The sequence below is a fragment of the Hemiscyllium ocellatum genome, chromosome 6 (genome assembly GCF_020745735.1).
Source record: "Hemiscyllium ocellatum isolate sHemOce1 chromosome 6, sHemOce1.pat.X.cur, whole genome shotgun sequence".
In the NCBI taxonomy this organism is placed as follows: domain Eukaryota; kingdom Metazoa; phylum Chordata; class Chondrichthyes; order Orectolobiformes; family Hemiscylliidae; genus Hemiscyllium; species Hemiscyllium ocellatum.
In genome coordinates this window covers 125,870,323-125,885,827 of record NC_083406.1, presented here as the reverse complement: position 1 = coordinate 125,885,827, position 15,505 = coordinate 125,870,323, and the positions used below count along the sequence as shown (strand labels likewise).

The 15,505-nt window shown below is 48.7% G+C and overlaps 1 protein-coding gene across 1 annotated transcript in view; it reads right to left on the bottom strand.

Moving 5' to 3' along the window:
* Window positions 1-2,907: 2,907 nt before the first annotated feature.
* LOC132816917 (FH2 domain-containing protein 1-like) overlaps window positions 2,908-15,505 on the bottom strand; it is a 42,393-nt gene continuing 29,795 nt past the window's right edge. Inside the window, exon 12 of the mRNA XM_060826942.1 lies at window positions 2,908-5,874. Coding sequence (XP_060682925.1) covers window positions 4,183-5,874 — 1,692 coding nt within the window. The 3' untranslated portion in view covers window positions 2,908-4,182. The remainder of the gene's footprint in view (window positions 5,875-15,505) is intronic.

Sequence of the window (15,505 nt, the reverse complement as noted above, 5' to 3'; positions counted from 1 at the left end):
GAGCGTGATTGGAGAGTGATTGGAGCGTGATTGGAGCGTGATTGGAGAGTGATTGGAGAGTGATTGGAGAGTGATTGGAGCGTGATTGGAGCGTGATTGGAGCGTGATTGGAGAGTGATTGGAGAGTGATTGGAGCGTGATTGGAGCGTGATTGGAGCGTGATTGGAGAGTGATTGGAGCGTGATTGGAGCGTGATTGGAGAGTGATTGGAGCGTGATTGGAGAGTGATTGGAGCGTGATTGGAGAGTGATTGGAGAGTGATTGGAGCGTGATTGGAGCGTGATTGGAGCGTGATTGGAGAGTGATTGGAGCGTGATTGGAGAGTGATTGGAGAGTGATTGGAGCGTGATTGGAGAGTGATTGGAGAGTGATTGGAGCGTGATTGGAGCGTGATTGGAGAGTGATTGGAGAGTGATTGGAGCGTGATTGGAGCGTGATTGGAGAGTGATTGGAGAGTGATTGGAGAGTGATTGGAGAGTGATTGGAGCGTGATTGGAGAGTGATTGGAGAGTGATTGGAGAGTGATTGGAGCGTGATTGGAGCGTGATTGGAGCGTGATTGGAGAGTGATTGGAGCGTGATTGGAGCGTGATTGGAGAGTGATTGGAGAGTGATTGGAGAGTGATTGGAGAGTGATTGGAGCGTGATTGGAGAGTGATTGGAGAGTGATTGGAGAGTGATTGGAGCGTGATTGGAGCGTGATTGGAGCGTGATTGGAGAGTGATTGGAGCGTGATTGGAGCGTGATTGGAGAGTGATTGGAGAGTGATTGGAGCGTGATTGGAGCGTGATTGGAGAGTGATTGGAGAGTGATTGGAGAGTGATTGGAGCGTGATTGGAGCGTGATTGGAGCGTGATTGGAGAGTGATTGGAGCGTGATTGGAGCGTGATTGGAGCGTGATTGGAGAGTGATTGGAGCGTGATTGGAGCGTGATTGGAGAGTGATTGGAGCGTGATTGGAGCGTGATTGGAGAGTGATTGGAGAGTGATTGGAGCGTGATTGGAGCGTGATTGGAGAGTGATTGGAGCGTGATTGGAGCGTGATTGGAGAGTGATTGGAGAGTGATTGGAGAGTGATTGGAGCGTGATTGGAGCGTGATTGGAGCGTGATTGGAGAGTGATTGGAGCGTGATTGGAGAGTGATTGGAGAGTGATTGGAGCGTGATTGGAGCGTGATTGGAGAGTGATTGGAGCGTGATTGGAGAGTGATTGGAGCGTGATTGGAGAGTGATTGGAGCGTGATTGGAGCGTGATTGGAGAGTGATTGGAGCGTGATGGAGCGTGATTGGAGCGTGATTGGAGAGTGATTGGAGCGTGATTGGAGCGTGATTGGAGCGTGATTGGAGAGTGATTGGAGAGTGATTGGAGCGTGATTGGAGAGTGATTGGAGAGTGATTGGAGCGTGATTGGAGAGTGATTGGAGAGTGATTGGAGCGTGATTGGAGCGTGATTGGAGAGTGATTGGAGAGTGATTGGAGCGTGATTGGAGAGTGATTGGAGAGTGATTGGAGCGTGATTGGAGAGTGATTGGAGCGTGATTGGAGCGTGATTGGAGAGTGATTGGAGAGTGATTGGAGAGTGATTGGAGCGTGATTGGAGAGTGATTGGAGAGTGATTGGAGCGTGATTGGAGCGTGATTGGAGAGTGATTGGAGAGTGATTGGAGCGTGATTGGAGAGTGATTGGAGCGTGATTGGAGAGTGATTGGAGAGTGATTGGAGCGTGATTGGAGAGTGATTGGAGAGTGATTGGAGCGTGATTGGAGAGTGATTGGAGAGTGATTGGAGCGTGATTGGAGAGTGATTGGAGAGTGATTGGAGCGTGATTGGAGCATGATTGGAGAGTGATTGGAGTGTGATTGGAGAGTGATTGGAGCGTGATTGGAGAGTGATTGGAGAGTGTATGGAGCGTGATTGGAGAGTGATTGGAGAGTGATTGGAGCGTGATTGGAGAGTGATTGGAGCGTGATTGGAGAGTGATTGGAGAGTGATTGGAGCGTGATTGGAGAGTGTTTGGAGAGTGATTGGAGCGTGATTGGAGAGTGATTGGAGCGTGATTGGAGCGTGATTGGAGAGTGATTGGAGCGTGATTGGAGCGTGATTGGAGCGTGATTGGAGAGTGATTGGAGTGTGATTGAAGGAACACCTCAAGATTGTGTTTTCTGAGCAAACTGCATCTGCAAGACTTCAAAAAGTATGTGTACCAGAGCAACAGATTCCAGAACATTCCACACTTTATGCTTTTGCCTTAAAGAATAATCCACTGACTCTGTGTGAGCCTATTAATGTCTCTTCATTGAATACAATTTACTTAGACAATAAACTGTGTTAATAGAGGAGCCTGGCTAATTAATCTTGCTGTTTAAACCTTGAGACAGGGAATTATAGAACTGGCCACCTTGATAACTGGGAACAATATTTTCATTTGATGTAGCAGCTCATGGCACAGTGGGATCAGAGTCAGCCACTCCCTCAGTCAGAACAACCTGATCAACAACAAATGGTCCAAATGCCCTGAGGAAGGGCAGCGAAATAGAACAGGTGGAGGTGCTCTTGCAGATAGACAGCACAGGCACTGTGGGACATGTGGTCACCTTCTGTGTAACCAATTCCTTAGTTCAATGATTCAGTTTTAAGGAAGTCAAGGACAAGGACCAGAAAGGGAAGATTGTTTTTGACATGGTAGGCTGTGATTTAGGGCACACTGTCTGAGGGGGCGATGGATGGAAATTCACTCAGAACTTTCAATCAGGAATCAGAGAAACTGTGGAAAATAGAAATATTACCAAGGCAATGTGATACATAACAACAGAGTAATTTGACAGGACACGTCCCTGTGGGTGTGGATGAAAGAAAGTGCAGATATTGTTCAATTCAACACCGATCAGCTCCAGTTTCAAAGGCTGGTTTATTTTAGGTGACTTTTCATTATAAATTCAACATTTACATTTCCAACAGGAACTGCCATTGGTGGGATGGTAGAATTCCATCATGACAATTTACATTAAAAATATTCTATTATGAATATGGTTATAACAGGAAAGTGATGGATGGATGTGTGAGATATCATGCTCAAATGAAGATGTTTCAGTTTAAAACACTAGATTCCTGACTCTGGATTAATCCCAATTATTCAATACAGAAACATATCAGAGCGGTCCCTCTACAAAATCATTGGTGAAGCCCTCAGCAAATCCTTTGTTATCCGATCAGTTTGAGGTGACTGGCTGGGAAGGTGAATGAGGATATAGTCCCTACATTCCTGAAGAAGGGCTTATGCCCAAAATGTCAATTCTCCTGTTCCTTGGATGCTGCCTGACCTGTTGCGCTTTTCCAGCAACACACTCTCGACTCTGATCTCCAGCATCTGCTCACTTTCTCCCTTTAATCCTTACAGAATTAACATCAGTGAAGAATCGACTCAGTCTCTGAGTTTGGAGACACCAGCAGCCACCGTGCTCTAGAGATAGTCTCTCCACATCCCAATATGATATTTTCAAATGTAAATGTTACACAATTCACTCCACATTCACTGAACTATCAAAAACATTGTACATCTTAATCTTTCATAAATACCAATTTTCCATCAATGGGAGGATGGTGATTGGATGAGTTATCACTTCAAGGCAGAAATGGACAGATTCTTTATGACCAAGGGAATGAGAGATGCTCAGGAATATGTCAGAATGGAGAGTTCAGGTTAAAATGTAATCAGCCATGAATAATTATTGAATTATTGTTGAATGGATTATTATTGAATGGCAGAGTATGTTCGAAAGGCTGAGTGGTCTGCTCTTGTTCCTTATTGACTGGCTCCTCTTCAAATCATCTTCCTCTCAGCCAATCGATAAAGAGGAGATCAACCCTCACTGCCAGTTCCCCACTCATTGACCAACTCGGTCTTTGAACAAATTTCTAAATCTCCTGCTACATTTGTCTGTTTCCAGCTCTCACCTCGATCACTGAGTGATGGACACTCTCTACCGGTCACTCCTGGGACTACAGACCTTTGACCCCCTCTGATCCCTTACACACGGAGGACACTCAATGAAACTCCATCTATTTGTTGATGGATGTTGATGAAGCCAGTGTATGTTGCATTTCTGCTCAGGCCATTGGCAGAACAGCAGTGAGGAGCTAACTCCCACGTACCCCTTCTCCCCCCAACGCCCCGTATCACTCAGGGTTAAGATGCCTCACTCCCATCGTCTGTTTTTGGCACCATAGTGGCATTTGATGGATTTTTGTGTTTAGTTGTTTTGCTGTCACTGAAACGTTTAAAAAAGTTTGCCAAGGGGTTAGTGCCATAAGTGGGGCTTTCTGGCACCTTGTTTCTCACTCTCCCATCTGTGGCAGACTCCCGCATTGATGCTTTGCTGGTTTTTTTGCTGAAGAAACTGGAAAGCTTCCAAGCTTGGGACTGTTCAGCCTTTGCTTCATCCTTCTGGGTTGGCTTGTTGACTGTCGTAGGCTTCACCGATTTGGGTGCAATAGGGATAGAGAATTTCCTGACAGCTGGGGAAGATAGTACCTTGTCTGCAGAGAAACCACGAGAGAGGGGGCGTTTCCTGACTGCAGGTCTAGGCTTGTCTCCAGAGAAACTGTGGGAGAAATCTTTCCGGAAGACCCTGGTTGAGGAGGCTGATGGATGCTGAGCTTCAACAGGGGGGTTTGAAGACAATGATTTCTGCTCTTGTTCAGAATCAGGAGAATTCCCAGCAAGAGGGAATGGAGTCAGATTGGACTGTGAGGGAGCTGCTCCAGGATCAGGGACACAGCTCATAGTAGAACCTCCTGCCCTGGTTCCTGACTCCGGATCCATTCCCATCGGAAAACCTCCAGAGAGGGAAAGCGGCGGACTACCTGACTGCTGGGCTGCTGCTGGGACCAGGCTGCCAGGCTGATGGGCTGCTGCTGGAACTTGGCTGCCAGGCTGTTGGACTGCTGCTGGGACTTGGTTGCCAGGCTGCTGGATCGCTACTGGGACCAGGCTGCCAGGCTGCTGGGCTGCTGCTGGGACTGAGCTGCCAGGCTGCTGGGCTGCTGCTGGGACTGAGCTGCCAGCCTGCTGGGCTGCTGCTGGAACTTGGCTGCTAGGCTGCTGGGCTGCTGCTGGGGCTGAGCTGCCAGGCTGCTGGGATGCTGCTGGAACTTGGCTGCCAGGCTGCTGGGCTGCTGCTGGGACTGAGCTGCCAGGCTGCTGGGCTGTTGTTGGGATCATGCTCCCATTCTCTTGGATTACTGCTGGGACCAGGCTGCCAGGCTGCTGGGCTGCTGCTAGGACTGGGCTGCCCGGCTGCTGGGCTGCGGCTGGGACCAGACTGCCAGAGTGTTCCGACTCCCCAAGAGCAGGGACTTCTACCAGCCCAGACCCTGCTGTCCCAGGCCTGGATGCCCCAGATTCCAGCAGCCCCTCCTCCTGCTCCCGACCCACCTCAGCATGCCCATTAGTCTGGGTAGTGCTGCCCTTCACTAACTCACTGTATTCCTCCGAGATCCGTAAGGTCTGGGCAAATTTGCACTGTTTGTGCCGCTGCCCAGAATTCCCTGCTCCAACCTGGAAACTGAGCAGCTTCTTAGAAACTTCCCTCAGCGTCTGAGCATCATCACGGGTCAGGGAGCCATTCCCTGAATCACTCTGTTCACTCCTTGCCCGAATCTGCTTCAGTGACTGGCTCCTGGGGATCGGGCCTTCTCGCTGTCGGCTGCTCTTCAGTCGGAATGAGTTATGATTGCTACGCAGCAGTGACTCCAGATCTCCACCTCCTAGATCCTTCTCCATGTGAGAGCAGCTCGCAATCGAGATCCGCTTGGCTTTCTTCTCCTCCTTCTCCCTCTCTCGACGTTTCCTCTCCAACAGAGCACGCTGTTTGTTCTCCTGCAAGACAGAGAGAGAGAGAGAGCAGCTGAGAGAGAGAATGAGAGAAAGACCAAGTAACAGAGGGAGTGAGAGACATAAAGAGAGTAAATCAGAGAGAGAGAGAGTGTGAGAAGGAGAGACACAGAGAGAGAGAGAGAGAGAGAAAGCACGATGTTCCTTCTGAAGGGACACAATTCAGAAGGGTCATCCCAATCATCTCAATCTTAAAACCAATAGCATCAACCTGGTGAAGCCACCAAACAGGACTACTTGCATTCCCAACAGCACTGGGGGAGGGAAGGCATGGTGGCTCAGTAATTAGCACTGCTGCCTTACAATGTGGGCATCTGGGTTCAATTCCACCCTGGAGCGACTGTCTGTGAGGGTTTCCACTGGGTGCTCTGGTTTCCTCCCATGTTCCAAAGATGTGCAAGTTCGGGTGGATTAGCCATGCTAAATTGCCCATAGTGTCCAGGGTGTGCAGGCTGCGTGGATTGGCCATGGGAAATGCAGCTGCAAATGTGTTGCTGGTCAAAGCACAGCAGGCCAGGCAGCATCTCAGGAATAGAGAATTCGACGTTTCGAGCATAAGCCCTTCATCAGGAATAAGAGAGAGAGCCAAGCAGGCTAAGATAAAAGGTAGGGAGGAGGGACTAGGGGGAGGGGCGATGGAGGTGGGATAGGTGGAAGGAGGTCAAGGTGAGGGTGATAGGTCCCCAACGCCTTATTTTCACTATGGACATCCAGTCCCTGTACACCTCCATCCCCCACCACTTCTTCCTTTCCCGCCGCACCAACCAGTACCCTTCCACTGACACCCTCCTTCGACTGACTGAACTGGTCCTCACCCTGAATAACTTCTCTTTTCAATCCTCCCACTTCCTCCAAACTAAAGGAGTTGCCATGGGCACCCGCATGGGCCCCAGCTATGCCTGCCTCTTCGTAGGATATGTGGAACTGTCCATCTTCCGCAACTACACTGGCACCACCCCCCACCTTTTCCTCCGCTACATCGATGACTGTATCGGCGCTGCCTCATGCTCCCACGAGGAGGTTGAACAGTTCATCAACTTTACTAACACCTTCCATCCCGACCTGAAATTCACCTGGACTGTCTCAGACTCCTCCCTCCCCTTCCTAGACCTTTCCATTTCTATCTCGGGCGACCGACTCAACACAGACATCTATTATAAACCGACTGACTCCCACAGCTACCTGGACTACACCTCCTCCCACCCTGCCCCCTGTAAAAACGCCATCCCATATTCCCAATTCCTTCGTCTCCGCCGCATCTGCTCCCAGGAGGACCAATTCCAACACCGCACAGCCCAGATGGCCTCCTTCTTCAAGGACCGCAGATTCCCCCCAGACGTGATCGACGATGCCCTCCACCGCATCTCCTCCACTTCCCGCTCCTCCGCCCTTGAGCCCCGCTCCTCCAACCACCACCAAGATAGAACCCCACTGGTTCTCACCTACCACCCCACCAACCTCCGCATACAACGTATCATCCGCCGCCATTTCCGCCACCTCCAAACGGACCCCACCACCAAGGATATATTTCCCTCCCCTCCCCTATCAGCGTTCCGCAAGGACCACTCCCTTCGTGACTCCCTCGTCAGATCCACACCCCCCACCAACCCAACCTCCACCCCTGGCACCTTCCCCTGCAACCGCAGGAAATGTAAAACTTGCGCCCACACCTCCACACTCACTTCCCTCCAAGGCCCCAAGGGATCCTTCCATATCCGCCACAAGTTCACCTGTACCTCCACACACATCATCTATTGCATCCGCTGCACCCGATGTGGCCTCCTCTATATTGGTGAGACAGGCCGCTTACTTGCGGAACGCTTCAGAGAACACCTCCGGGCCGCCCGAACCAACCAACCCAATCACCCCGTGGCTCAACACTTTAACTCTCCCTCCCACTCCACCGAGGACATGCAGGTCCTTGGACTCCTCCACCGGCAGAACACAACAACACGACGGCTGGAGGAAGAGCGCCTCATCTTCCACCTGGGAACCCTCCAACCACAAGGTATGAATTCAGATTTCTCCAGTTTCCTCATTTCCCCTCCCCCCATCTTGTCTCAGTCGGTTCCCTCAACTCAGCACCGCCTTCCTAACCTGCAATCCTCTTCCTGACCTCTCCGCCCCCACCCCACTCCAGCCTATCACCCTCACCTTGACCTCCTTCCACCTATCCCACCTCCATCGCCCCTCCCCCTAGTCCCTCCTCCCTACCTTTTATCTTAGCCTGCTTGGCTCTCTCTCTTATTCCTGATGAAGGGCTTATGCTCGAAACGTCGAATTCTCTATTCCTGAGATGCTGCCTGGCCTGCTGTGCTTTGACCAGCAACACATTTGCAGCTGTGATCTCCAGCATCTGCAGACCTCATTTTTTACATGGGAAATGCAGGGTTACAGAGATTGAGTAGGGGGCGTAGGTCTGGGTGGGATGCTCTTCGGAGGGTCAGTGTGGTCTCGATGGACTGAATGGCCTGTTTCCACACTGTGTGGATCGATGATATAAGGAGTAAGTGATAGACAGAGCTCAGTGATCCCACAACCAACAGATCAGATCTAAGCTCTGCGGTCCTGCCACATCCAGTCATGAATTAAACAACTCGCTGAAGAAAGCCAGAAGTCACATGACCCCAGGTTATAGTCCAACAAGTTTATTTGAAATCACAAGCCTTTGGAGCACTGCCCCTTCATCAGGTGAACCTGTTGGGCTGTAATCTGGGATCGTGTGACTCCTGACTTTGTCCATCCCAGTCCAACACCGGCAGCTCCACATCCTAACTCATTGGAGGAGGAGACTCCACAAATATTCCCACACTCAATGATGGAGGAGCCCAGCACATCAGGGCAAAAGGCTGAAGCTTTCACAGCGATCTTCAGAAATGCTGAGTGGATGATCCATCTCAGCCTCCTCCAGTGGTCCCCAGCATCACCGATACTAGTCTTCAGCCAATTCAATACACTCCACGTGATTTTTGTTTCGAAGTATGAGGGGATCTCATAGAAACCTATAATTAGGACTGGACAGTGTGGAAGCAGGAAGGACATTCCCAGTGGTGGGGCAGTCCAGAGCCTGGGATTGCAGTTTAAAGATAACATTGAATATTTGAAGGAGTTCATACAGCACGGAAACAGACTCTTTGGTCTAACTTGTCTATGCTGACCAGGTTTCCCAAACTAAACTAATCCTATCTTCCTGATGAAGGGCTCTGGCCTGAAACGTCAATTTTCCTGCTCCTCGGATGCTGCCTGACCTACTGTGCTTTTCCAGCACCACTCTCAACTCTGATCGCCAGCATCTGCAGATCTCACTGTCTCCTAGTCCTATCTTCCAGCACTTGGCCCATGTCCCCCTATACCTTTCCTATTCATGTACATGTCTTGTAACTGTACCTGCATCCACCACCTCATCTCATCTCATTCCACACACAAACCACTCTGTGTAAAAAGGTTGCCCCTCAGGTCCCGTATAAAACTTTCTCCTCTCACATTCAAATTATGCCCCCTAGTTTTGAACTCCCCCTCCCAAGAGAAAAGACCTTTGCTATTCACCTTATCTGTACCCCTAATAATTTTTACAAACCTCTATAACCTCAACCTCCTGTGTTCTAGTGAAAAGAATCCCAGCCTGTTCAGACTCTCCACTTAACTCAAACCCTCCAGTCCTGGCAACATTCTAATAAATCTTTTCTGAACTCTCCCTAATTTAATAGTATCCTTCCTATAGCAGGGCAACCAGAACTGTAGATAGTGATCCAGAAAAGGCTTCACTAAAGTCCTGTACAACTGCTCCATGACATCCCAATTCAAAGGCCTGAACAATGAAGGCAAGCATACTACACGCTTTCTTACTTACCCACCCTGTCCACCTGAGATGCAACTTTCAAAGAATCATGTACCTGACCCCCAATTAAATGGCAGAGCAAGCAAGAAAGGCCAAGTGGCCAACTCCTGTTCCTGTTTTCTGTGTTTCTACATAAAGGAACGGTCAGAGACACTGGATAGTACAAAGGCAGTGGGCCCTGACAACATTCAGGCATCTTAGACTTGAGCTCTAGAACTTGCCGCTCCCCTAGCCAAGTGTTTCGGTACAGCTACAACACTAACATCTAATGTGGAAAATTGCCCAGGTATGTCCCATAAAAACAGGACAAATCCAATCCAGCTAGTTACTGCCCCATCAGCCTACTCTCGATCATCAGTAAAGTGATGGAAGGCATCATCAAGCAGCACCTGCTCAGTGACACCCAGTTTGGGATCCCCCAGGGCCCCTCAGCGCCTGGCCTCAGTACTATCCTGGTTCTCCTTCCACTCAAACAGCTGTGTGTTTTCAGAAGGTCAGGAGCTTTTGACCTTCTCTTTGCGACAGGTGGTGGAACCAGAGTCCTTGAAGATTTTGAAGGCAGATGCAGAGAGATTCTTGTTGATCAAGAAGTGTAAGGTATATGGGAATGGGGATTTGAGATGACAATCAGATCAGCCACGATCTTATTGAATAGCCTCCTCCTGCTCCCACTGGGAAATGTGACGAGTATGGTTTATCTTTGTTGGTTAGCATAGATATTGTAGGCCAAAGGGCCTGTTTCTTTGCTGCATGACTCTATGATTCATAGATTTGTATGTATGTGGATTTCCAGAAGATGTCGGATACTGTAGTACTCAACAGACTGACGTGGATAAGATGTAAGCCATAGAATAAAAGGGACAGCAGCAATGTGGGCAGGAAACTGTCTGAAGAGCAAATAGAGAGTAATGGTCATTGGATATTGTTCAGGCTGGAGGAGGGGTTGGAATGGAGCTCCCCAGGAGTCAGTTTTGAGGCACTTGTGTTTTCTGATATATGTTAATTATATGGCTCTGATGCACAGGAGTCAGTTACAAAGTTTGAAGGGGAAACTTTGCAAACTGTTCCATTTCTGCCGCGGAAGCAGTGATAGCGAGGACCAGGGGACTGCCAGGAAGGTAAATTAATCCCATAAAAACTTACCTTGTGAATATGTGGAGCGCACACCGAGCAGGAGCAGACACTGGGCAGCTGAGTCAGTGAGGTAATATATTTGGGCGGTTTTATAACCTGAAACACTACTTGGGTAATGTCTCCCACCCATCCTCCTCCAGTAACCAAAAAATATGTTCTGTAAGGTTTGGTAAGGTTACTGGTTTCTATACCAACAGTCTCTTTGGGAATTCAGTGGGAACGATGGTCAGAGCAGTTTGAATGTTCCTTCTGCAGAATGTGGGAGATAAGGGTCACCACTGTGTCCCCACTGGCTTCATCTGCAGGAAGTGCATCCAACTCCAGCTCCTCGAAAACCGCGTTAGGAAACTGGAGCTAGAGCTGGATGAACTTCGGATCGTTCGGGAAGCGGAGGGGGTTATTGAGAGGAGTTACAGGGAGGTAGTCACTCAGGTACAAGAAGAAGGTAGATGGATTACAGTAAGGGGACAGAAAGGGAACCGGCAGGCAGTGCAGGGATCCCCTGTGGCCGTTCCCTCAATAACAAGTATACCATTTTGGATACTGTTGGGGGAGGGAACCTACCAGGGGTGAGCAATGGGGCACACGGGGGTCTGGCACAGAGTCTGTCCCTGTTGCTCAGAAGGGAAGGGAGTAGAGGAGCAGAGCATTAGTCACTGGGGACTCCATAGTTAGGGGGACAGACAGGAGGTTCTGTAGGAACAAGAGAAACTCACGGTTGGTGTATGGCCTCCCAGGTGCCGGGATCTGCGATGTCTCTGATGGTGTTTTCAGGATCCTTTGGGGGGGGGGGGGGGGGGGGGGGGGGGTGGCCCACATAGGCACCAATGACATAGGTAGGAAAAGGGGTCTAAGGCAGAAATTCAGGGAGTTGAACATGTGGCTCCAGGGTTGGTGCAGGAGGGAGGGTTTCAGATTCCTGGATAATTGGGGCTCCTCCTATGGTAGGTGGGACCTCTACAAACAGGATGGTCTACACCTGAACCAGAGGGGTACCAATATCTGAGGGGGGAAATTTGCTCATGCTCTTCGGGTGGGTTTAAAGCAATTTAGTGGGGGTGGGGGGAATCCTGAATTGTAGCTCCAGTGTACAGGAGGTTGAGAGTAGTGAGGTCATGAATAAGGATTTAAGGTCACAAGAGGGCACCGGCAAGCAGGAAGGTGGTTTGAAGTGTGTCTACTTCAACGCCAGGAGCATCCGGAATAAGGTGGGTGAACCTGCAGCATGGGTTGGTACCTGGGACTTCAATGTTGTGGCCATTTCGGAGACATGGATAGAGCAGGGACAGGAGCAGTTGTTGCAGGTTCCAGGGTTTAGATGTTTCATTAAGAAGGTGAAGATGGTAAAGAGGGGGAGGTTTGGCATTGTTAGTCAAGGACATTATTACGGTGTTAGAAAGGATGTTTGATGAGGACTCATCTACTGAGGTTAGAAACAGGAAAGGAGAGATTACCCCGTTGGGAGTTTTCTATCGGCCTCAAAGACGTTCCAGAGATGTAAAGGAAAGGATAGCATCAACTCCATACACCATGCCTTGTTATCACATGTCAAAAACTGTGGTGCTGGAAAAGCACAGCAGGTCAGGCAGCAGCCGAGCAGGACAATCGACATTTCGGGCAAAAGCCCTTCGTCAGGATTCATTCGTAATGAAGGGCTTTTGCCCAAAACGTTGATTCTCCTGCTCCTCAAAAGCTGCCTGACCTGCAGTGCCTTTCCAGCACCGTGCTCTCGGCAGTTTGTAGACAGGCCAACAAGGAGCAAAGCCACATTTAGATTTGGTACTGGGTGTTAGATTTTGAGGTAGGTGAGCTCTTTAGTGATAGTGACCACAATTCAGTTATGTTTACTTTAGCAATGGGAAGAGATAGGTATATACTGCAGGGCAAGAGTTATAGCTGGGGGAAAGGCACATACGATGTGATTAGGCAAGATTTAGGACGCATAAGATGGGGAAGGAAACAGCAGAGGATGGGCACAATTGAAATGTGGAGCTTGCTAAAGGAACAGCTATTGCATGCCCATGGTAAGTATGTACCTGTCAAGCAGGGAGGAAGTGGTCGAGTGAGAGAGCCGTGGTTGACTAAAGAAGTTGAAACTCTTGTCAAGAGGAAGAAGAAGGCTTATGTAAAGATGAGATGTGAAGGCTCAGTTAGGGCGCTTGAGAGTTACAAGTTAGCAAAAAGGACCTAGAGAGAGAGCTAAGAAGAGCCAGGAGGGCACATGAGAAATCTTTAGCAGGTAAGATCAAGGAAAACCCGAAAGCTTTCTATCGGTATGTCAGGAATAAAAGAATGACTAAAGATTAGGGCCTGTCAAGGACAGCAGGGGGACGTTGTGCGTGGAGTCCGAAGAGGTAGGGGAAGCGCTAAATGAATATTTTTCTTCAGTATTCTCACAGGCAAAAGACAATGTTATCAAAGAGAATACTCAGATACAGGCTATAAGACTAGACGGGGATTGAGGTTCGTAAGGAGGAGGTCATAGAGTCATAGAGATGTACATCACGGAAACAGACCCTTCGGTCCAACCTGTCCATATCCCAACCCAATCTAGTCCCACCTGCCAGCACCCGGCCCATATCCCTCCAAGCCCTTCCTATTCATGTACCCATCCAAATGCCTCTTAAATGTTGCAATTGTACCAGCCTCCACCACATCCTCTGGCAGCTCATTCCATACACGTACCACCCTCTGTGTGAAAACGTTGCCCCTTAGGTCTCTATATATATTTCTCCTCTCACCGTAAACCTGTCATGTAGTTCTAGACTCTCCCACTCCAGCGAAAAGACCTTGTCTATTTACCCTACCCATGCCCCTCATGATTTTATAAACCCCAAAAAGGTCACCCTCAGCCTCCGACACCCAGGGAAAACAGCCCAGCCTGGTCAGCCTCTCCCTATAGTTCAAATCCTCCTTGTAAATCTTTTCTGAACCATTTCAAGTTTCACAACATCTTTCCGATAGGAAGGAGACCAGAATTGCATGCAATATTCCAACAGTGGCCTAACCAATGTCCTGTACAGCCACAACATGACCTCTCAACTCCTGTACTCAATACTCTGACCGATAAAGGAAAGCATACCAAACGCCTTCTTCGCTATCCTATCCACCTGCAACTCCACTTTCAAGGAGCTATGAACCTGCACTCCAAGGTCTCTTTGTTCAGCAACACTCCCTAGGACCTTACCATTAAGTACGTAGGTCCTGCTAAGATTTGCTTTCCCAAAATGCAGCACCTCACATTTATCTAAATTAAACTCTATCTGCCGTTCCTCAGCCCATTGACCCATCTGGTCAAGATCCTGTTGTAATCTGAGGTAACCTTCTTCGCTGCCCACTACACCTCCAATTTTGGTGTCACCTACAAACTTACTAACTGTACCTCTTATGCTCACATCAAAATCATTTATGTAAATGACAAAAAGTAGAGGGCCCAGCATTGATCCTTGTGGCACTCCACTGGTCACAGGCCTCCAGTCTGAAAAACAACCCTCCACCACCGTCCTCTGTGTTCTACCTTTCAGCCAGTTCTGTATCCAAATGGCTAGTGCTTCTTGCATTCCATGAGATCTAACCTTGCTAATCAGTCTCCCATGGGGAACCTTGTCGAACACCTTACTGAAGTCCATATAGATCAAATCTACCACTCTGCCCTCATCAGTCCTCTTTGTTACAACTTCAAAAAACTCAACCAAGTTTGTGAGACATGATTTCCCACGCACAAAGCCATGTTGACTATCCCGAATCAGTCCTTCCCTTTCCAAATACACGTACATCCTGTCCCTCAGGATTCCCTCCAATAAATTGCCCATCACCGACGTCAGGCTCACTGGTCTCTTGTTCCTTCTGGCAAGTGTGGTAATAGATAAATCCCCTGGGCCTGATGAGATTTATCCTCAGGTTCTCTGGGAAGCTAGGGAGGAGATTGCAGAACCTTTGGTTTTGAACTTTTGTCGTGATTGTCTACAGTAATAGTGCCAGAAGACTGGAGGGTAGCAAATCTTGTTCCCTTGTTTAAGAAGGGGAGTAGAGACAACCCTAGTAACTTTAGACTTACTTCGGTTGTGGGTAAAGTTTTGGAAAGTGTTTTCGAGATAGGATTTATAATCATTTAGAGATGAATAAGTTGATTAGAGATCGTTAACATGGTTTTTTGAAAGGTAGGTCATGCCTCACAAACCTTATTGAGTTCATTGAGAAGGTGACCAAACAGGTGGATGAGAGTAAACGTGTTGATGTGGTTTATATGGATTACAGTAAGGTGCAGAAAATACAGAGGCATGGGATTGGGGTGATTTAGTGTTTGGATCAGAAATTGGTGAGCTGAAAGAAGACAGAAGGTGGTGGCTGGTGGGAAATGTTCATCCTGGAGCTTGGTTATTAGTGGTGTTCCGCAAGGATCTGTTTTGGGGCCACTGCTGTTAGTCATTTTTATAAATGACCTGGGTGAGTGCATAGAAGGATGGGTTAGTAAATTTGTGGATGACACTAAGGTCGGTAGAGTTGTGGATAGTACCGAAGGATTTTGTGGGTTACAGAGGGACATAGATAAGCTGCAGAGCTGGGCTGAGAGGTAGTAAATCGAGTTTAATGCAGAAAAGTGTGAAGTGATTCACTTTGGAAGGAGTAACAGGAATACAGAGA